Source organism: Gambusia affinis, linkage group LG07 (assembly GCF_019740435.1).
Source record: "Gambusia affinis linkage group LG07, SWU_Gaff_1.0, whole genome shotgun sequence".
In the NCBI taxonomy this organism is placed as follows: domain Eukaryota; kingdom Metazoa; phylum Chordata; class Actinopteri; order Cyprinodontiformes; family Poeciliidae; genus Gambusia; species Gambusia affinis.
Genome location: NC_057874.1, coordinates 10,247,941 through 10,270,197, shown reverse-complemented (window position 1 = coordinate 10,270,197; position 22,257 = coordinate 10,247,941). Strand labels below are relative to the sequence as shown.

At 39.8% G+C, this 22,257-nt stretch overlaps 3 protein-coding genes across 6 annotated transcripts; 2 read left to right on the top strand and 1 right to left on the bottom strand.

Annotated features, from left to right (window-relative positions):
• Window positions 1-745: 745 nt before the first annotated feature.
• LOC122834576 (transcriptional regulator QRICH1-like) lies at window positions 746-8,628 on the bottom strand. 2 transcript variants are annotated; one of them, XM_044123126.1, is made up of 12 exons: window positions 8,610-8,628; window positions 6,859-7,130; window positions 5,529-5,603; window positions 4,659-4,796; window positions 3,772-4,575; window positions 3,427-3,586; window positions 2,529-2,683; window positions 2,331-2,445; window positions 2,138-2,246; window positions 1,914-2,065; window positions 1,134-1,224; window positions 746-1,038 (listed from the first exon to the last, which is right to left on the bottom strand). In XM_044123126.1, exons 1-12 carry the CDS (start codon window positions 8,611-8,613, stop codon window positions 849-851), a joined length of 2,265 nt encoding a protein of 754 aa, XP_043979061.1. In that variant the 5' UTR covers window positions 8,614-8,628; the 3' UTR covers window positions 746-848. The 2 variants fall into 2 exon arrangements, with proteins under 2 accessions (XP_043979061.1, XP_043979062.1); XM_044123127.1 differs by lacking the exons at window positions 6,859-7,130; window positions 8,610-8,628 and adding an exon at window positions 6,258-6,366.
• On the top strand, window positions 6,500-14,551 carry LOC122834577 (proline-rich transmembrane protein 3-like). Of its 3 annotated transcripts, none has more exons than XM_044123129.1 (7): window positions 6,500-6,539; window positions 8,713-8,850; window positions 9,483-9,543; window positions 9,676-9,741; window positions 9,848-9,935; window positions 10,690-11,166; window positions 12,509-14,551. In XM_044123129.1, the coding sequence occupies exons 6-7, from the start codon at window positions 10,713-10,715 to the stop codon at window positions 14,149-14,151; spliced, it is 2,097 nt and encodes a 698-aa protein (XP_043979064.1). In that variant the 5' UTR covers window positions 6,500-6,539; window positions 8,713-8,850; window positions 9,483-9,543; window positions 9,676-9,741; window positions 9,848-9,935; window positions 10,690-10,712; the 3' UTR covers window positions 14,152-14,551. The 3 variants fall into 3 exon arrangements, with proteins under 3 accessions (XP_043979064.1, XP_043979063.1, XP_043979065.1); XM_044123128.1 differs by having other exon boundaries at window positions 9,676-9,770; XM_044123130.1 differs by lacking the exons at window positions 9,483-9,543; window positions 9,676-9,741.
• A 1,437-nt stretch (window positions 14,552-15,988) lies between these two features.
• LOC122834575 lies at window positions 15,989-20,302 on the top strand. Its single transcript, XM_044123125.1, has 6 exons — window positions 15,989-16,360; window positions 17,446-17,556; window positions 17,641-17,759; window positions 17,857-18,007; window positions 18,978-19,099; window positions 19,176-20,302. The coding sequence occupies exons 1-6, from the start codon at window positions 16,147-16,149 to the stop codon at window positions 20,094-20,096; spliced, it is 1,638 nt and encodes a 545-aa protein (XP_043979060.1). The 5' UTR covers window positions 15,989-16,146; the 3' UTR covers window positions 20,097-20,302.
• The last annotated feature ends 1,955 nt before the right edge of the window (window positions 20,303-22,257 follow it).

Here is a 22,257-nt window from a genome sequence, read left to right as displayed (position 1 = left end):
TACCGACCTGAGTTTGTGTTTCTAAGAATTTGATAGAGCACAAAAGGAGTTTGTTTTGTAGAAAACGGTTGCATTGCAGCCGTGTTACTGTACAGACCTATATAATGTCTTCATATTAAAGTGGATATGCTAAGGAACACAAAAGTGATTTTTTTTTTCTTCCCTGCATTATTTGACACAATTCAAGATACGAGAATATTTCCAACCGTTTCTCCTCTTTAATATCCTACTATACACACATACATGAAGGACTAAAGATGGCAAAACGTTTTGGTAGTTCTCCAATTGCTAGTTTTGACCGGGGAGGAAATCAAGTCTACTGAATAATTACAATAAAATCATGGATCCTGTTGAAAATCGACAAGCCTCAAAAACAAGTAAAAAAACAAAAGGCACACATTCCTCAGATTTAAACATATCAATACATTGTTTAAATTGCAGTCAGAATACAAAACCGGAGCAATCATCCCTGTAATCATGAGTTGCAACCTATTGTAGCGACAGCTTGGAGAGGAGTAAGACGCGAGAGTGAGATGTTCAGTATTGAATAATGTCGTATTGTGTCAATAAGACATCTACAGGAAGAAAAGAACAAAACATCCACCTCCGCTCTAAAGTATAACCACCCGCAGCTCACTCAAAGTTCAAAGGTTATAGAGCTGCAGGAATAACTTCCCAACCCCGTCAGATGAGAAATATCTCAGGAACTAGCAAATGCAATCATAATGCTCTGCTCAGAAGAAAATGATTGTTTTAGAAGATGCCCCGCTTTATTTGATGACCTCAGAGGTGGCGTGTCGTGTCGTCTGGATGGTGCTGCATAGTCAAGTCCAGCCAGTCCGCCCAGCTTAGCTCACGCTCTCAGGAGAGGCGCCCATCATCTCCTGGATCTCTCGCACTACGATGATGCGGGCCAACATTTGCTCCACCTGCCGATTCGACAGCGGCTGGGACGAGTACCACATCGGGCTGTTCGGCGCCACAACGGGCTCGGGCGTCATGTAGTAGGCGTCGCTGCGACCTTTGACGCTTTGGGGACTGGGAAACAAAAAAAGCAGGGAGGTGAATTCGTATTGAGACGCCAACAGGATGTTTTCACCTTGGTGGGAAGCTGGGAATGAGGAGACGCTCACCATTTGAAGAGGTAAAAGTCGTAAAGTTTAATGGGGCAGCGCAGAGGGTTTTCAGGATCTTCAATCTGTTCTTCATACATGTCGTCGGTTCCTGAAAGAATCGTCACACAGCAGGTTAAAAACCTACCAATGAGTCAGGCAGCTGTACACCTGTCACAATAAATCAATCGCGTGATCAATTGAAATGAGCTGCTTTTACATTTGCATGGCTTGTCGTTTTTCTCTCTGCTAAAAACTGGATGAAAAACGTCTGGTACTTTGGTCTCAACAAGCCCCGTTTTTGAAGGACAGTTTTGTTTACAGAGACTTCATAATTCACTTTATTTATTGTTGTTTTGTGTTTGTCTTCCAGTTCCAGTAAACAGATTGTATTTCCACACGTCATGAAACAACATAATGTTCGAGTTGGATTTTGACAGCTTGTGATTAATGCTCTTTTGTCACAAAATACCCCCCCCCCCCCCCCCAAAAAAAAGAAGGAATCTGATGATCTCTTTGGCATCTAATCCAAACCCACTTCACGAACATCAGGTCCAGTTTATATCCCAGAAGTTATAGGACCTGAAAGCCAATGAAAGAGTTAAAATTGCACTTTTTTTGATTCTTTAACAGCTCAAACAGACAAAGATTTATCTGATACTCATCATTGAAATACCTACTATTTAAAAATAATTTATTTTTTGAAGAAATTCAGAATTTTATCCTTTTAAATAATGAAGAAAAAAAGAAGACTTTTTTTTTTTAAGACTGTAGGAACCCTGGACCTGCTGTGTGCATCACCTTTTTGTCCGGAGGTGTGTTGGCTCTGCACTTTCAGAAGGCGAATACTTGTTGCCTTGTCCTTGGCGTTGGTGGGATTCTTCCTCGAGTGTCTCAACACCTTTGAAAAAGCCACTTTCATGTGGTGCTCAGGCGTTATCAGACGGAAATACCTGCAAAATAACCGAGTTCTAAAAATCTATTACCAATTGATTCATTCAAGTAATCCATGAGTGGTTACTCACTTAGTGTTGAAATACATTAGTGTTGTAAGCAATGTGGCAGGAGAATGAGCACCAAGCTGTTTACACTCCCACAGCATCTCCTCGGTCACATGACTTGGAATGATGTAACCTGAGGAAAACAATCAAAAATTAAGAGAGTGACACATTTTCTTTCAAAGTATTAAATAAAAGCTAAACAAAGACTCCTCCTCACCTAAAGGATGGATGCTGGGCTTCCAGTCTTGTAAGAGTTTGTGTAAACTCTCACAAAAGCGCGTGTAGTACGGATCAGAGAAGATATCATCCACACGTCCGTTTTCATACAGATACTACAAAAAACCCGCCCCCCCAAATATTAAAGAAGTCCAGATGCCATGCTGGTATCGTTTTGCTTAAGAGTGGAGATGCTAACCTTCTGAATACACAAGAACACATAATACAGAACATCAGGCGCCAGCTCTTCTTCCTCTGAGCCCCGAGCTTCTTGAGTCATCAAGGAAAGTCCCAGGTTCAACTCAGCAACAGCGCTGGACACCAAGTCTTCCTGGAAACGCAGAGGCTGGCGACCTGAGCACATCGGCACAGCGGAGGGGAAAAAAACTGGAGTTTGAATTTGTAGGACAAGGTTTGCTCCCAGCTTTTCCCCTCATAGTGCGACGTAAAACATCAGAATTGCAAATAAAGTAAAAACAATTATGCTGCCAACTTGATTCTAGTCATGGGTCGGTATATTATTGTTTCAAAGTCGTTAAATTAGATCGTTGAACTGTCTGCATAGGAAGAACGGTTGGATCGATTGCGGTTTTGCGTCTCTCCTCCACTTGTGGCTGCAAACTGCCAGCCAGCTGGCTGAAAGAAGGATAACCTGTGTTCAGATTCCTGCTTGAATTTAGTTCCAGTAAATACAGCTTTCAGTGTATTTATTTATTTGTTCATAAAACAAATAAATGCTGCATGATGGTTCACATTTTTAAAGGAGTGTCATTTAAAACAAGTCATATATCAGTGATTTGAAACTGCTTTCTTTAGTTCATTTGTACCGATTTAATCTCCAAACTATGGTGCTGGAAAAGTTTGAAAACTTACCTTGAAAATGTTTGAAAAGTGCTTGAATTTTACTGTATGAAAAGTGTCTATAGGCGACTATATCTGAGATTACTAAACAGTCTGGATAGCAGCTTTAATAAAAGCTGTTGCATCATGTTACAGATTACTGTCGTAAATATTTGTGTCAATGCCCCAATAAAGTGAAACGGTGCTGTTTTTATAGCCACACTAGGATCTCAAACTCAAAGCCCAGGTCTACTTACGTCCTATGGGTGCGAGTTTTGTTTGTTCCTGCTTGCTAAGCTCAGCGTTTTTCTTCTTCGCCCAGAAGCGCCAGACTTCCAGACCCTCCTCTGGTTTCAGAGACACGGGAACCAGAATCTCTGCAGGCGGTTCCCCGTCGGCGCCCGTCTCCACTTGACCCTGTGCAGAACCCGAAGGAAAACGTTACAAATGCTTCCTGGGAAGGCAAGCTGGATTGACAGAGAGTATAATAAGTAATAAGTACCCACAGAGACTATAGTATTCTTATTTTAACTAACAGTCCTGTTAGATGTCAGGACTGTTTATGTACGGCTGCAGCTACATAAGAGGGATACGTTTCCAACCTGCAGATGGAGCTGTTGCTCTGTGCCCTCGTCGCCGTGGCTCTGCTGCTGACTGGGGTCCCAGATGTGGACCGACTGTGTGGTGTTGTAAGTTCCTCCTACAGTCTGCACTGCCACCGGGATGTGGATGTTCCCGTTCATGAACTGCGCAGGCAGCAGCGTTTGCACTATCTCCTCCTGGGTGGAGGCTGCCTGACCGTCTGCGGACCTCGACGCGGAGCTGGTCGTCACTTTGTCCTTGCCGTTGGTAGTCGTGGTGACCTGCACGGTGCTGTATGCATCCTGTGGTATGGCGATGTGTGTCACGCCCTGCTGCTGTGGAGTGGAGTAGACAGGGATGGTCCAAGTCTCGCCGGTGGGACCAGTGATGGTTCCTGTGGTGCTGTACAGCTGAGCGCTGTCGACGGTCAGCAGGTCGGGTCGCAGGGAGACGTAGCTCTGCTGCTGCCCCTGAGGGATGGTCAGAACGGTGGCCACCTGCTGCCCCTGCGGCACAGCGTAGGAGACGGCGAGGGGAACGTCCACCTTGCGCTTCTTCGCCGGCTGGAGAACGGTCGCTATGGCGCCCGGCCGCCTCTCGCCCTCCCTTGGAGAATCCTGCTGCTGGGACGGAGACATGGCCTCTATGGTCTGGATCTGGATGTGCTGGCCGCTTTGCAGCTGGATCTGCTGGCCCGCTTGGAGCTGAATCTGCTGCCCGCCAGGCAGCTGGATGTGCTGCGTTCCTTGCAGCTGGATTTGTTCGCCGCTTGACAGCTGGATCTGCTGACCTCCGGCGACAGCTGCAATCAGCTGAGCCTGAATCTGTAAAACACGGTGAGCGCGCTCAGAAAACTCCCAACGGGTCACGTTCACTGACGCTCAGGATCTTTGAGCACCAGCTGTACCTGCTGCTGCTGCTCCTCTGTGAGCTCGGCCTGCTGCACCAGCTGAGCCGTGGAGATTCCCTGCAGCTCCTGCTGGGACGGAGAGGACACCTGCAGAACCTGGCCCACCGCTTGGCCGGGCTGTTCCTGGATCTGGACCTGACGGAAACCCACCGGTAATTACACTAATCAGAGGCAAAGAAATGTAATCCAACAGCATGATCAAGGGGTAAAACAGGGAAGATTTTAATGATTGAAACTGTTTTTACTGCTGCATGTTTGACGAAAGTTGAATATAAATGGCCAAACAAAAACTATTCCTACAAAGAGAAACTAGAAACCATATTTTGATAGTTTCACTGTCTTCACTCGGTGTATTTATTTTGCCCTTTGTTGGCTTAAGTAGTCGTATCTTTTATTACTATTATAACACCGTTTTTTAAGACAACAGATCTACAAAATATCCATACTTCAGTTTAGCCATAATTGCACTACAAGCATCAGTTATCGTATTACTTTCTTAATGCATTTTTCATTTAATACTTTTCCTTTCATGACGGCTCATGTGGTAGTCTCTTGTGTGTTAAAATTAAAAAACTATAAATAAAGCTTAAAAAAAAAAATACAATGTTTTGTGAAGACACTGCATTTCAGCAGCAACCACGAAGCTTTGTTTGCACAACTGTGAGTTGCAACTAATAAAAAAAAAGAACTGCAACTTGACTGTGCTGCTCTTTAGTTTATGAATTGGCACTGAAAACGTCCATTTACTACTAAGTGGCTCAAATACACCTACTGTTTAATATGTTCATATACTCGTCTCCAGCAGCTCTTTTTTGCTGCTTTTTGCCTTATTAATTACATTTTAAAAATCTAAATATATAAACCCACCTGCACTTGGAGTTGCTGCTCAGAGCCTGGATGTACAGACATCTGGGGGGAAATCTCAGCTGAGGTCACCTGAACCTGTAAAGAAAAACAAACAAAAAAAACCCCCAAAACATTTATATAATTTTTTTTTCTCTAATGAGACAAATATCTTGTATTATTCAAGATAAAAAAAAAAACAACATTTGCAAAATATATATATACAAAGGTGACCCTGTGTTTTCATTTTCATTACCCAGGAGACGATTAGAAGCAGGAAACTATGAAACAGTACCATTGTATGTTCATTTAGACATCTGACATCTTTTGTCAGCTCACAAAATCTGCTCAGTGAGTCAGAGGCTCTTTGCTGGTTCGGATAAAAGAGTTTGACAAATTTAAGGAACGTGGCAATAAATAAGTATCAAACCAGAATGCCTCACATTTACAGCACACTTATTCTCATATCAGACCAAGTTATAAATAAGTTGCCTCTATCTGTATGAGGTCATATGTACATTTCCTGAAAGCATGCACAGCTCGTAATCTCACTGAATCTACTTTTACAGTGCGAATGACAAAATGAACAGCAAAGAGTGCTTTTACTTGCACAGCTATTAGTCAATTTTATCTAAAAGGTGATATTATGCTGTGAAAATAGATTAACAGACATATGTCCATCTTGGATCAATTTCAGTCATGCTGCAAAAGATTGAAAAAGAGACATATTTTAGCTGTACTTTGATCATTTACCTTGTACATGATAAGTTTTGGCTTCTCCGGTTAAAAACAATAAACAATTCATAAGCATTAAGCTACAATGACTCCAACAAAATGCCCAAAGCTAGTTAAGAAGGATAAATTTGTCTATTTATATGCAGCTTATGAACATATTTTTTTCTATTTAAAAGACAACATAAAGGCCAATTGAATCCATTTACTTTGTTTCTTGTAACTGCCGTTAAAGTTCCATGCTTTTATTTTGGCAACGTTCTGCATAAGGTATCCATGGTAACAACGGAGCTGCGGGAAAAGGTTAACAAGGCAGAAAAACGCATAAAAGGCAACTTAAATTTGAAGCTTATTTAAGTATATTAATTATGTGATTGCTTAATTAATGATTAATGAAAGGAATTGTATCAATGTAAGGAGCTGTGCTTCAGGAACGGTGAAAACGATTGTAATCTTTATTTGTCTTGTTTAGCTCTTGACATACAAGGATACCTTTCATCCTTGGAGATCCTGTCATGCTACCTTGACCTCAGACAGTTCCGGCCTTCTCAAAGCTGACTGAACGCTATAGACAATAACTACAAATGTATTTCCTTTAACAGCGACTGCAGCAAAGTCTTACTGGGCAGGCCAGCTCCAGGAGGGATCCAGCCACCTCCGTGCTGTCTGTGTAGATACAGTTGGCCTCCTGCTGCTGGTACACCATGGTTGTGGTGGTGGCCGCTGCTCCTCCTCCTCCCCCCTGCTGGTTGAACTCCTGCAGCACCTCTGGGCCCTTAGCAAGGGACTCCAGAAACTCCTTCATCCTATGCTGAGGCACAGTGCGGGCCTTCTGCCGCACATATTCGTCAAATGAGACCACCCCGCCCTCCTGCTCGTTCATCGTCACTTGACCTGAAATAATAAAGTAAAAAAAACAAAAACAAAACAACAACAGCAAAAAGCAATCAAACATGTCAGTCAGCATAAATTATGTTTGCAATCATTCGTATTTAGAGGACGATTTAAATGTAAAGCTATTTAATAATGATTCTATTTTTGTGAAAGAAGAAAAGAAAAAAAAACATCTTAGACAGAAAAAAAAATATCTGCTTTCCACTTTCCTGCTTAGGAACGTTGCACATTATGGAAAACATAACTGAGGCTAATGCGCTAAATTCAACTTTTTCTGGAGACTTTCCGATCTCCTGAGCACGATTACCTGTTTACATTAGGTGATTTTCGATTATATATTTATAAAATAATAACCCAATAAACTACAAATATGCTTACGTGGTTTTAATTATTTGAAGATCAAATGTTTTAATGGTTGAGGTAGCTATTAGCATGCTAGCTATGTGTTAGCATATCCCTGCTAAGTCCCAAACCATATGGAGAGCCTTCTGACTTGCAAATGTTTGGCGTAATTAATATGGCTTTATAAAAATACAAATATTATCACAAAAATATACAATTAAGTTGCAAAGTTTGCTCCAGAACGAACATCAAAGCCATCCCCATTCATTACAACAACAGGACGCTAAGCTAGCCACTGAGCTAATGCTAGCCAGCTAGCTCGACACCCTGAAGGATCCTGTCATGCTACCTTAAATAAAACGAAATCCTCTTCTTTCCGCCAAGGCACGGTGTTTAAAATTAAAAAGCCGATAAACGTCTAACAGCTACCACCAGCATGCCATTCGCTGCGCTACATAGCGCCGTGTAAGCAGCCGTGAAATCCCGCAAATAAGGCTGTGATTACACCGCGATAAAAATGTAACTGCGGCGGTGAAGCGGGGCGAAGAGTCTCTGACGTCTACTTATTTTACAGGCTGGGCTCCGGGGGCTGCCGCTGCTCTGCTCTGTGAGTTTCCTTTAGCGCTGATGGAAATCCCAGGAAATATTTCTGAGATGCACACTTTCCTTATAAAAAAAAAAAATCCGCCTTCGTATGCTGTCCAGAAAGCAGTAAAAATGTCGGCGGTACGGGCCCTGAAAGCAACGAGAACCAAACCTAAACTGAGGCTCCCATCATCGGACCCAAACCAGCTGTGTGTCCATCTATATCTGAAACCAGGATTTTGTGATGGGCATATGATAGCATGATACAAATATCTAGGCCTTTTTATGGTCCAGTACACGATCGTGCCAAGTTTGAGAAAATAATAATGGACAAATATTATGCAGAGTATTAAACAATTATACCTGTTTGTATCACCACATGGAGATAAATAGACAGTGAAAAAGTGCAACATATCCACATATACATACTATATCACAGCATATGAAAAGAATAACATTACAAAATCTATAAATCTCCTCGTTTAGCAAAGCTTACTTAAACTGTCATGTGACAAAAATAGATCAAAAACCAATAAAAACTGATTTGCAGACCCATTTAAAGTGCGTTATTGTTAAAGTGCTTCCCTCCATCGACAATGTGAAGCCTGGTAACTATTTGAATGTGTATACCTTTAACAAAATCTAACTTCCCCAGTCTGCCTTAAAGCGCCAGGCATGTGCCACTGAGGGCGTCCCCCTGCTCGCTCCACAACAAACTGCCCCGTGCTGCTCTTAAGGTGGACCGACATAGATGCGCCCTCTGAATGGGCAGAGTCAGTCACTCCCTGGACAGGTAAGAGTTAAAATCAGCAGATTGTCTGCGATACTGCAATTTCTGTTGAAGTAATAGTAGAATATAATATTGCAGAAGTTGGTAGAGTATAACCAAGCATTCAACACATTTTTACTACAGATAAAGTAAAAAAATATATGAAAAAGTAAAGTGATATGCAGATTCCAGTGTTTTAAAGAATAAAACAAATACAAATGAATTTCAAAATAAAAATTTTTGAGAATAAATTGCAGCAAAATGGGGTTCTACAAGAGATTACATGAAAATCCATGCCACATGTTTCATTTTTTTTTTTTTTGCCAAAAAGTTTTAAAACTTTGCATTATTGGCTTTCAAAATGTGCTACTTTGTGTTGGTTTATCAAATACAGTCCAAATAAAATGCATTAAAGTTTGTGGCTGGGATATAAAACAATTACATTGCTTTCATATCAATGATAGAGGACACTCAATAAATTAATAATTATGTTTTATCACACAACACACAGACCACCGTCTGTCCATAGTTAATTCCAGGTGTGAAATATGGTACTGTGTGTATATATGTAAAATAATAGTTGTCACAAATTCAGCATGTGCTCGTGTCTTCTTGGCTTCACACCATCGCCTCATGTGACTCGGTGCCACTGTAAGGATCTTAAAGTAATCCTTTTGCGAAGGGATTTACCTTCAAACAAATGTTGCAAAAAGTCAGGTGAGGCTTTTGCAGGCTTTCATTAATCAAAAAGAAAAAAAAGCTGTAAATTGTATTTTGCCAAAAAAAAAAAAAAAAAGAAGCAACTTTTTCAGCTGATTTTCATAGACTTTTTTTTTTTTTTTTTTACAGTTCACAAGCAGCTATAGTTATTCAGATCATCCTGGATGGGAAGAGGCCAAGGAAGCAGCTGGTGCAGTAAGAGGACTAAGACGTTGGCTTGAAAAGTTAGGAGTCTGTGAGCGTGCCTCTAAACCCTCTGTTCAGTGACTGTATTCAGTGAGATGTTCATGTTCCACGTTAGAAATCAATGAGAAGCCCTGCAGCAATAAAGATGGAGCGCAACCATTGAAACCCTGAAGAGGAAGGCAGAGGATTGTCAGGAGCAACAGGTACCTCTCCAGTTATCATGTAGGCTTATATAAACAGTTTTTGTTTTTAGGTTATTTTGTTCTTGCAGCTGAATATTGAAATGTGTAAATAATAAATGCTTTGTTTCACATTATGCTTTCAAAACACTATTTTGTAAATAATTAAACGTGAGATTGAATGAACAAAAATCTCAGTATTTTTTTTTGTTTTTTTTAGGATACTCAATATTTAATCTTATTCTACCTAAACTGTAAGTGTTAAATTTATATTGCAATCTCAAGTGCTGTTGGATCTAAAAGTTACAGTAAGAAGACATAAGTTATGAAACCAGGCATAGTCATTGTAGCTTTTATTATACATTTTTCACAAGTGATGCAAGTGTCACCACAACATTTATACCCAAAACAGCACAAATAGTTCTGACTCATTGTAAACCTCCATGTTTACTCCTTTTTCTGTTTTTTATTCTATTTATTTGTTTTTGCTGGGTCAAACCGTCTGCAGATGCTATGCGGTTTGCAAACCCTTTGGATTACTCGGGGAGTTACAGGATTAAAACACATGATCATCTTGGATTTCTCTGTGACTCTTAAGAGTTTTAATCTTTGAAATCTTTCTACTGTGAACTCGCTGGCAATTATCCTAAATAGTATACCTTAAAACACTTGTTCCTCATGAAAAAAAAAATGCTTTTAATTAAGGATGTTTTCAAAAATACATTTTCTTAAAGATGTGATGACTAATCCCCAATTCTTTTTTGCTTTGTCTCCACAGACTGTGGCTGTAAATCAACAAAAATGGGTCTCTCAGCTTTTCTTTTCGTCGCTCTAACTGCATCCCTCTGTTCACTTGGAAGTCTCACTCAGACTTTGGACTCAGTGGCTGCCTCTGATACTGTCGCAATACCTCAGAGTACAGCTGGAAACACTGACAGGCTGAAAAATGTAGCCGGCAGAGATGCATTTGGTTCAGAGAGCCTTGTGGAGGGCAGCGGACAGACTGCTGACATCCTGACTTTACTGGAGCTCAGCAACGAGGAGACTGCAGTCCAAAAGGAGTCTGAGCGACCGAGGAATGAAAACCACTCAGGGACTGGAATCACATTAAGCACAAGACCAGCACTAAGTGTCTACAGCTCAGGAGCTCACAACCAAGGAGCAGACAAAAGTAAAGATTCAGTTGCAGGATCTGAGCGCTCCACTGTGTTCTCTGAGGACGCCCCTTTGGATGGTGGTGATGACTTGCAGAAAGGTAAACTTGATTTAAGCTCAAACACATTATAATCTCATTTTATTCCTTCAGATTATTAGAGCATGATTGGCTGGTATAATATACAGTTAAAACCAGATACTTACATACACTACAGTCATATTCAGTAAATTTAAATATTACTGAAAATTTGACTTATTTCAGTAACTCAAGTCACTAAGTAAAACACATTATATAGATTAATTACACACCGATTGATGATTCCAAGCCTTTGGTTTCTGATCAAGCAAAACATGAGATTTAAGATTAAAACATTATATCAGACCAATAAAAAAAAAAATTTCATATAGAAATGTGAGGTACTTTTAGTCCAACAAATTGAAATGGATTTTCTAATTTAGTAAATAACTGTATTTTGAAAGTTATAACCTTTTTCATCACCATCTGACATGGACTCAAGTTGAATTAGTTTTTTATATTTGTTAAGATGACCAAAATATATTACAATTTGCTAAATGGCAGAATAATTACATGTTCTTAAGACAGCTTTATTTTTGAATCCAAAAGTTTACATACAGCATACACCATGTGGTTCACTTCATAGAAAAACTGCCAAATTAGTTCCAACGTGGTTTGATGTCTAAAGTGGCTGTCAGAGAAACCTAATCTCAATTCATTTGACTTCATTACTACCTCACTGGTGTGATTTGAATAGCATTTACCCAAATTTTGTGGCAAAGTTACCTATGTCCAATAAACATGGCGGCTCCAAGTTGCGACAGTCACAATGCAAAATTTTATAAAGCAGTGGCACTGCAGACAAGAAATGGTAAACTGAATCTTTTGCCTTGGCATGCTCCAAAAAAAGAGGAAAAATCTCTGTCGATATAAATTACCTAGGAGATGAAATTATGTACACAACTGTATCAGACATGTAGAAAGTCAATGCTGGAGCACCGTTTACTTAAAGCTGCTTGTCTTCATACACTTTTGAAGTGCAAGGCTTAAATACGATATTATTCTCACTGGTGAATTTGAGTGAGTGAGGGTTTGTTGGCATTAGGGGTGCACCGTTTTATCAGTGTTGATTTTCTTAATTTTGGGAGATCTGTGATCGGCTGATACATGTGAAGCTGATCTTATCCGCTAATATCTTCCTCAGCAAAGGTCTAAAAGCCAACCACTGTCCTCTTCTGCTCTCCTGTCAGAGTGGTTTGACCGACAGACTGAAGAACGGTAATCGACGATTGTCCAGGAAACTGTAATCGGTGCACCCTTGGTTGGAATAGAAATCAAGCTCATGGTTGTGTAAAGGCCACTGCCTGAAATGATTCTTTATCTAATCCTTGTATATATGAATAAATAAGACATCTCTCTCTTTCAGGTGAAGACCACTCCAGAATCCCAGTCCAAACCAGTGTGTTTACCTTCATGAATGATCCCAGCCTGTCGAGACCAGAAAGCCCCTGCGTGCTCGGCGTCTCGCCTTGCACGATCTTTAACAGCTTCAATGGCACCAGCCTGCTGTGGGGTGACATGAGCCGCACCCTGGCATTTGCTTGGGAGCTGCATGTCTTTGGATCTGCAAGCCTTTTCGTGTTGATGACAGCTCTGGCGGTTTTGGGAATTGCTGGAGCGTGCACTCTTCCTCATACCCTTTGTGATACCCTCACGCTTTCTAATAGTTTCCTTGCTGTAGCAGGTGCTATGCGCACAACCCTCCTTCTCGTCGATCCGTACGGTACCCGTCAGATCCTGCCTCATGCTACTCTGGCAGCTCTACATAATATTCCTCTGCAGCTTCTTCTGTGGACACAGGGTGTCCTCGCTCTTGTCACGCTCCGAGGGATAAAAGTAACATCTCTCCCTTCAAAGCTGCAGTCCCCGTGGGTGGTTGGAGTAGTTGGTGTATCGCACTGCACTTTCTTACTTTTAGCTGATCTGTACTCTTCAACTTTGCCCCCAGCTTTTCCTCTTTTGTTGCAGACCATCTCCCTTTGCTGGGGTATCCCTATCTGCCTGGGAATCCTCACCAAGTCCCTCTCCCATTCACAACCTTTCTCCAGATCTGCTGTCCCACAGTGGGTTCCCTCTCAGAGGACAAACAGGCTCGGAAAGCGAGTAACGGCTGTGTGCGCCTTCCTTGGTGTGCTCTGTTGCAGCATTCAGATATACAGTGTTCTTTGGCTCTACGGGCTTCTGGGGAACTGGAGGCGCTTTAGCTGGGGTTGGTGGGTCAGTCAGTTCTGGGCCAGGATTTTTGAGTTAGCATGGGGATTCTCTCTCCTTGTTCTTGGATCTTGGGTCTTCTGGACGCCATCTAACGGCCAAGGAAGAGGCGTTGATTTACAGGGTAGAGATAATGGCTCTAAAAAGGAAGTAAAGAAAAGCTTGTGGCAAAGAGGTTTGGTTTGCATGCAAAGAGGCCTGAGGGGAAAATCAGAGAAATCCTTGGAAGATTTGATGCCAAACAACATTGCAAAGCATAACATGTCCAGACCTGGTGTCAGCAATAATGCACTGCTTGGTGATAAGCAGGCTCCCTCTAAACTGGACTATAGTTCTGATCCTGTTAGCATCAGCAGTTCTGACTCTCAGACTGCGCTGCTGTGGCAGAAAGTTGGTGAACGAGAATGTGTCCTCTCACTTATTGAGTTCGACATGCGACCCCCGTCTCCCATCAACCTCAGGCTCAGCATTGACAACGCCCTTTATCACGGGCAGCTCATAGCTGGGGCTGTCTTCACGCCTCCCCCTCCCTCTTGGACTCAAAGTTTGGGCACAGATGGAGAGAGAGGACCAACCACATTTCCTCCAGCCTACGTCGGATACGGGTGGATGTTGGATACAGAGTCCATTTCTGCATCTTTAGACCATTTCCAGGCCAAGGAATCAGCACAGTCAGTAAATGCCACACCAGATTTTAATAGCAGGATTGGATCTCCAGCTGCTGAACCAACTGGAGAGCAATTTTCAGGAGCGATGCTCCAAAATGACTGGTCTGATGACGACGTTACCGATCTCTAGGCTCATTAGGGTAGTGTTTAAAAATGCAAAATAATTTTTTTTAAACCCACAATGTTATGCTGCATTAAGTATAAAACTGTCACAAAAGATGGTTTCCTGCAAGTGTAACTATTCAACTTTGAATTAAAACTTTGCTAATTTTTAGGGAAGGCCAGTTTGGTTGTAATTATAACGTCAATATTTCTATAGATTCTTAATTTATTCTCTGAAGTCTTTTCTGGTGTGTATTTATTTTAGGACACAATCTGAAAGAAGAGCAAAGTACAAACCCAGACTGGATTTTTGCATTAATATGACAGTAAAACAGCTTTAGTTGATGTTATGTAGAACAGATGAGTTGTTTTTTTATTAAGGTCCACCATATTTCTACACTTTTGTATCAGATCTGTTTAGTTATAAATGCTTGAAGGATTTTATGTTGCATTTGTAAACAAAGAAAATGAATTAAATAATTTATAATATCAAACCCTCTCACTGGTTATCAGTTTTATTTGTATAAAGCTCTTGATATCTGTTTGTTATTTTGAGAAAAAAAGGATGCCACAATGTGTTTATCAGGCACTCTGACTCACATCTAACATTTCAAAGCATTTGGCCTTTGCTTTTTCTCCTCAAGCATTTCTTTAAACAAGTTATTTATAGTTTTTAAACATTTTAAATAAACAAGATGGTTTGCACACTGACTCATTTGTTTCACCACTCCATGGGACGAAGGAGACGTTTTACTGACCTGAACCAACAAACGCTCAATGGCTCCAATAAAAATCATGGAGAAGTTGGTGCAGAGGAGAAAATGTTAAAACTATGTAGTGAAAAATAGGATTCATCTGTAAGTTTCATAAGCTAGATTTTTTTGACAAACTGTACATTTTTAAAATTTCATTTGGTTGATTGATTTTAAAAAGTGCAAAAGAAACAAAAGTAAATGATGCTTTAAATTAACATTGACAGTTCTGACACAAAGTCAGTCGACCTTGGAAAAAAACATTTCCACCTCCATCCCACTGGGCTCTCTTAAGGTTTTGTAATCAGATTATTGGTGTCAACACTGTGGAAACCCAACTGTGTACATCAGATGAGTTAAACCTGATCATTTAAAGTTGCAGATGATACCTGCAATATTCATAGGAATATTGAACAAAAGCGTAAGGAAGATGTCAAACAAATCAAGGCCTGAGCTGCTTTTCCATGAATAAAATGAAGGAGAGGATCATTCAACCACAGCTCATCTGGTGAGAATGCTGGTATCGGAAGCAATGTTTGTTGGAGTTTTCTCTGAGATACTATGAAGATTTTAATCCTGTTAGCTCTCTTAAATACTTGGTCCCTGCTGCGAAAGAGTGTTGTGGTCAGGCGGTGACCTGTGGACATTGAAGTGGTAGCTCAGCTGCAGTATGACAGCAAAAGAAACCATGCTGAGGAAACTGTGAGAGACAGGGGAGGTCATTCCCTCTGTAAAAGGGTCTGTTTAAATCTGTTGGATATTATTATAAAACACAATTGTCTTTATTATGTATGTTTAATCTTTTGTGTGTCTGTTTTTGCATGCTAAAGATTCCAGATAAACACTATCCAATGTTTCAATAAATTGATGATAGATTCATTTGATTGATTGATTTCATTTAAAGTTAGCCAAAGTATCAATAATAATATAATGCAAGTGACTCTGTTTATCAATTCAAAATATCTTCATAACATAAAAAGTAAACTGCGAGAAAGTCACAAACATGCATCATGTTTAGGTTGAATCTTAAACAACTCTCTCCTTTTTAAGTGTTATTTCTTAAAATTCAACCAGATTTTATGTTTTAAACACATCTTAGTCATGATCATCATCACAGCACTGCAATACAGACAGGTGCGCTTTGTGACGTGCCGCTGCCTGATTGGTTAATTAATTTCACAGTATATGTTCGGTATTTGGACGCCACGGAGTTCCTGGCGATTCGCTCAAGTTTTTACAAGCGAACGACCTGTACAATCTGAAGAGGTGTGATGCGTCTGAGGAGTATTTTGTCGTATTTTGCATTGACCATCGTCCTGAGGTCCTGCATTGTGTGTGATGGACTCTCTGGTGAAGCGGAGGAGGAAAGACACGCAGCAGTCCCAGGCACTCATCGCCTCAGCCGGGCGGGGTCTGGTCGGAAAGGTGAACCTGGTTCACTTCGCTTTACATATGACCAAAAGGGAGACTTCAATTCCACCAGTGGTGAGTTTTATTAGCGTATAAATATTTTCCTGCGTGTTTAAGCAACTGTGTTGGTACTTAACATGAAATGCTTTCAGTAGTGTAGAGATTTATGTGATGACTATTTGTTTATTATGAAAAAAGCGTTTTTTAATTTTTTATCATGGGAGTATAATAAATTAATACTGAGAACATCGTGTAAATTAACCCTGGCATAGCAAATGTATCTCCTAAAATACAAAACAAAATCTTTCTAATCTTATAATGCCAAGTGTCTTGTTTTTGATACAAGCATCTTTTCAATTGAGTTACCATTTCCTCAAAAGCAATTTTTATGGACTAAAGTACCACTAAATGTATATATTTTGTCTCGTAGGTTTTTATTTTATTTTTATAATGCATATTGTAACACAAAGCCTCATGTGTCCATTACGATACAACCAGGGCATTTTACAAAATAATGTCAGTAACCTACTGGGATATTAAATACAGGTCTTTTGGTCTCTGACCTGATTCTACAATCTGCCACATATTTTTATACAGCATTCATGTAAAACGTATATCCTAAAGAAACGTACCTTGATGTCGGTCAAATGCCTCAAAAGCTTCCAGTTTTGTATTGAAAACGGTGTGAATAAATGACTGAACAGAAGCCTTATTCAGCCACAGTTTGTACTGGATAAAATGAACTGGATAAAATGTTAGGTAAATTATTTTATTCTTCAAAAATAGGTTTAAGGGGAAATCTTCTAGTAAGACTCCAACACTGTTCCTTACCAACTAATTTATTTAGATAGCTTTATGACATTTATTGTGTACTGAGTTGTTACAGTAAGGGACTTGGTTATTTAATCATTTTCCTTAAAGTGAAACGTTTGTTTGACCCTGTTAGTGTTACTGATCGGCTGTAACTTTGGAAACACAATGGAAATAGTTGCCATTTAAAAGACCTTAACAGGACTAATAGTGACATGCAAATATTTTGTACTCTATCTGTTTCGTCTTTTATCTGTTCGACTATTTCCCTGCTTTTTATTTAAATGAATAATGCCACTTGCGTGTATTTTGGGCATAATTTTCCGGTTTAATCTCGACTTGTGTTTTAGCGTTGCACTCTGCAAAGCTTAAGCGCCTGGCTCCATCGGTGAATTGTGGCAGCAACCAGATGACCCTCTCTGTCAAACGGAGAGGAACTCATCATTTTCTCATCGACGGCGGTTGGTCCCTTTTCTATTTTGTACAGAGTCAGAACTGCTGTTCAGTTTGCAAAGAGAAGATTAACCTCTTTGAATTTCAAACAGGTGAGGAACCTCTTACTCCTCTGTCCCAGGTGCCCTCTACATGTGGCTTTTTTGTGAAGCGATCCCGCAGAGATGTGCAGTATGCGGTCTCCTATCAGGGCTGTCATGTTAACAAGCAGGTATAAGTTGTCTTCTACGCCTGGCCAGATTTTGTCTTAATGTCATTAAAAAAAAAAAGAAGAAAGGTCAACCTTGCCTTGGGCTTCCTTTCCACAGGAGGAAGAATATTCCTTACCGCTGCGATTATGGGGGGAACCGATGACCATGTCCTGTGCTGGTATGTTGCCACTGCCCTCCATTTTCTGCTTTCCAGACAAGATGGTGGTGACGATTCGCGGCGTTCCAGCAAATGAACTCAAAGTAAAAGGTATGTTGTGTTTTGGTTTGCAAAAATAGTTGTAACTTTTTGAATATTTTCATGTTGCAACCACAAACTTCGATGTACTTTATGTAATATATTACCACATGACAGCAATTGACTGTGTTAATACTGATGCTGGAGGATTTTATCTGTTTAAGAGGAATTCATAGTAACTGTGGAGGAACTGCAGAGATGTGTTGCTCAGGTGGGAGAATCTGTTTATGTGATAACTATTAGTTGTGTGATTCAATCTGACCTTTATGGGAAGGTGACGAGAGGGAAAAGCCAAAAATATTTAATTTATTTTTATTTTTTTTGCTGACGGTTGCTTTATTTGACCGAGAATCCTTTGGTCAGATGAAATTAAAATTATGGCAAAAATGCATGATAGGAGAACTAACACCAAATACATCACACTACAGTAAAATGGTAGCGGCAGCATCATGCTGTGGGATCCCTAATTTCAGCAGGAACAGGGAATCTGGTTGGAGTTGGTGGGAGGATGCAATGAGCTGAAGACGGTGCAATCCTGAAAATACACTTTGATATTTTTGTAAATGTGCCTACTTATCAACTTCCTCTCCCATCTGTCATCTCTGGATAATGAGTAATTGGTTATACAAGCGAGGTTAAAAGGACTTTTCACAAATTTGCTAAAATACAAACGGCAAATACATTTTTCAAGTCTTTATGGGGAGACTTGCAAATGTTTAATTCTGATATTTATCCAATTCAGAGTGAATGAAATTGTATTAAATTATATTGTCTTCCACTCTGGTTGCAATGTGAAAAGTTTACAATATTTTGCAAAGCACTCTGCAGCCTTTATTTTACCAAGTTCGATTTTTCAGGATGGAGATGAAATGTTGCCAGTAATGGACATTAGTTCTGTGCATGTAGATGATTCCTTTTAAAACGTTCTCTAGCAAGAAATTTAACACGTTTGGCTAAATTTCTTGTGTTAAAACTGTTGCAGTGTCTGGGACATGGCAACCTTCGTCATCAGCATGCAGCAGCTGCAGGCTGACTTTTAATGAGTCTTTTGGTGAACTGACGCTCATTGCACCTTACTACAAAGACTTGTGTGTGGAGATCAAGGTATGATGAGGCCCTCTTGTGGTCAAACATGGAAACTGAACTATAGATTGGCTTCTGATTGTGTCTTGTGTTGCAGGATGGGGAGTATTTGCTCTCTCTTCAGTGGGCAGATTTTGAACTGGCAGCATCTTGTCCTCCAGTACCAAACCCTGACCTCACCACAGGAAGAGCTGCACCCTCTATCGATGGCAACAAAGCTCTGCAACGTCAACCTCAATTGCCAATATTTTCACAGTTCCTAGAATTGACACAAAGTCCTGGGTTTGTGGCTCCGTTGCCGTTTTCCTTTGTTGCTGCAGATTTCTCTGAAAACCAAAAGATGCCTGAAAATCAGAATCCTCTTTTACTGCCCAAATTCTTTTCATTTCCTGGATCTGAATCACCAGCGCTTCCCACTAGAGATGGAAATGCACACACAAGTCGGCTCCAATTACCTCAGACACCACTGTCTCAGTATCCAGTTCCACTTTTCCAAGAATTCCCCATGATGTCTGGAGTTTTTCTGCCAACAACAACCCCTTTACCACTTCCTGCAACAAGCGCAGAGACTGTGACCACACCTGCTCCTACAGGGAGTGAGAAGCCTTCCCTGCAGCCAGAGTTTCCAGCACTGTTTCAGTATCCCTTCCCATCGTTTTCTAAATACCAACGATCTCCACAAGAACAAACTTTGGATGATGCAGGTTCCAAACCACAGTACCTCCATCCTCAGGTCTTCCAGATCCCCATGTTGTATCCTTTCAATCATCTTTCCCAGTTACAAAATGCTCCTGCTCCAGTGGCCTCCACTGACCCGCCTCCTGAAAAGCCTTTATACCAACAACACCGTTTTATACCTGTATATGTTGTTCCCAACCAAATGCTCCCAATCCCTGGAGGATTTCTTAATCCTCCAGGGATGACTTCTTCACACCTATATCCATCAGGTCAACAGGAGCATCAACCCTTCTACCATGCCATGCAGCCATTTTACACCTTCTTTCCTGATCAAAGTTAAACTGCACCAACAAACATCTGACCAGGGTTCTACTGAGCGCCAGAACATCTCAGACCATCGTGGATTGGTTTACAGTCACTGATTTCTGCTGTGGTATCCTCTGCTGATTACTTAACTACTAAATAAAAGTGCTTGAGGTCAGACAACTTAAAAACAAAATGTACTTTCATCTGGAAAATAAAGGCTGAAGATGCATTTTCTACTAACTTACTTTGGTCTGGTTTTTTTTTTTTTTTTAATAGAAATCTTTATTTCCTAATGTGAAATTTTGGTTGCTTCATTGAATTGGCAAGATTTCCCAAAATGCTTTTATAAATAAAAGTACATCTGTAATTGTACTGGGAAAAGGTTTTAGGAACTCAATCCAAAGTCAAATTTGAATCAAGTTTATCTATATTGGTACCAGTGGACAACAAATGTCATCTCAATGGCCTAACTGATGTCGTCAGCTGACATGGTCACTGACACTCATCAGATGGTCACTGACACTTTCTACAGAGAAGGGAAACTACAAAAGGTCAATACTAAACCAATAGGCATCCTGGACACCACAGGCGTTCATTCTCGTAATGTTTATACTGCAAGTCATGAAAAATGGACCGAAATACTAATGTACACGATGCTGTACTCGCTAAGGTGACATGTTTTTGGGTTTTAGCTGTAATTTAATTTAAGGTTTATATCATTTTCACAAGTTTCTGTGTTGAACTTTTTGACTTTCTAAATTTTTTATTTATTTATTTTTTTTGCAAATCTACTCAAGGGAACAAATACTGACCTGGACTGAGTACTGCTCCATATATTTAACACTTTGTACTTCTGTGTTGCTGATTAGGGTTGTCACTTTAAAATCCAAATAAGCAAACTGTACAGAAAAGATTGTTCAAAAGGCCGACTGAAATAACGCTCTAAAGCCAAGCCCTTGCTTTTGTTTGATTTCTCACTTGAAAGGATACATTTTAAAAGTAATCGTTTCTCTCTTTGTGTGTTTAATGGTTTTTTGTTTTTTTTTTTACCTCTGAGCCGCCACAATTATTCTCTCGGATTATTTTTCCTTCTACGTGGAAGACAAAATTCCAATAATAGTAGCATAAAAATGTTACTCCAACGTTTTTAATGCTAATTAAGTGGAATGTCTTTTCTTCAGGCGTTTACACAAATTTGTAATCCCAGAAAATAACCTGAAGGAATTCATATTTATCACAAAGCAGCAATAAATCTTGTGAGCTTTTTCATAAAGTTGTTTGCTATACGACCTCCAAACTGTATTTACACTTTTTATGTACTTACACAGATGCCATAAAGCTTTAATTTTAAGATTACTTTGGTGATATGTTTTATTTAGTCTCCATTGAACAGTATAAATCTGTAAAAAATAATTTTTGCTGACAGTTTCACAACATGTTTTAAAACTCTTTTGAAGTAGAATGGCAACTTGAAAAAGTGCAATACCTGATATTTAATCTGTTGTTGGGAAAATCAGGTACTACATATTCCAGAGCAATCTATTGGATTACCCTAATTTGTATGTAATGTTTCTATTTCCTTTTTTGTATCTCTTTACTGGTATTTATTGTGGCAATTTATTACACTTTATATGCAACTTATTAACTACTTCCGGTATCGGTCATCTAAATGTATGATTTACTTTTTAACGCAGTAAGAATGTTGAAGAAAAGAAACTTGATTGACCATATTGATGAAAGCACATCGTGTAAACCTGCTCGCCGAGTTGCTCACCTTGGTGATTCATTTGGGATTATACGGCAAGCCATTGACTCGTATAATAGATGGGCTTCCCCATTTCAGCTGTTCAGAATACAAGTATACTATTAATGTTTTAGTTACCTCAAGGATGTTCTGTGTAAGAGAAATGTCACTTTTCCATTCATATTTGTTGGGCATTTAATATATCTTAGTATAAAATTTTAGCATTTTATATCTCTGTACTACCTCTAATTTCCATACTTTTTAAAATTTTCAATAAAGGAAATAACTATTCTCAAATTTTCACTTCTGACTACATAGACAATAAGTTTATTTTATTTTATTTTATTTTATTTTTTATAAATGCCTGTTGCAATTAAATAAATCAACAAATAGTTTGAGAGCATATGTGATTAGTTCAGTACCAACCAAGATGCTACACTTTCTTTAGGTA

Bases quoted from the DNA above. Each gene is read 5' to 3' on its own strand.
- LOC122834576 (XM_044123126.1), bottom strand. The intron at 3,587-3,771 runs GTTGGAAACGTA...GGTTCTGCACAG, and splicing joins AGCAACAGCTCCATCTGCAG to GGTCAAGTGGAGACGGGCGC. The intron at 2,684-3,426 runs GTAAGTAGACCT...CGATGTGCTCAG, and splicing joins AAAACTCGCACCCATAGGAC to GTCGCCAGCCTCTGCGTTTC.
- LOC122834577 (XM_044123130.1), top strand. From the start codon at position 10,713: ATGGGTCTCTCAGCTTTTCTTTTCGTCGCTCTAACTGCATCCCTCTGT. The intron at 11,167-12,508 runs GTAAACTTGATT...TCTCTCTTTCAG, and splicing joins TGGTGATGACTTGCAGAAAG to GTGAAGACCACTCCAGAATC.
- LOC122834575 (XM_044123125.1), top strand. From the start codon at position 16,147: ATGCGTCTGAGGAGTATTTTGTCGTATTTTGCATTGACCATCGTCCTG. The intron at 17,557-17,640 runs GTTGGTCCCTTT...AATTTCAAACAG, and splicing joins TCATTTTCTCATCGACGGCG to GTGAGGAACCTCTTACTCCT. The intron at 18,008-18,977 runs GTATGTTGTGTT...AAACTGTTGCAG, and splicing joins AAATGAACTCAAAGTAAAAG to TGTCTGGGACATGGCAACCT.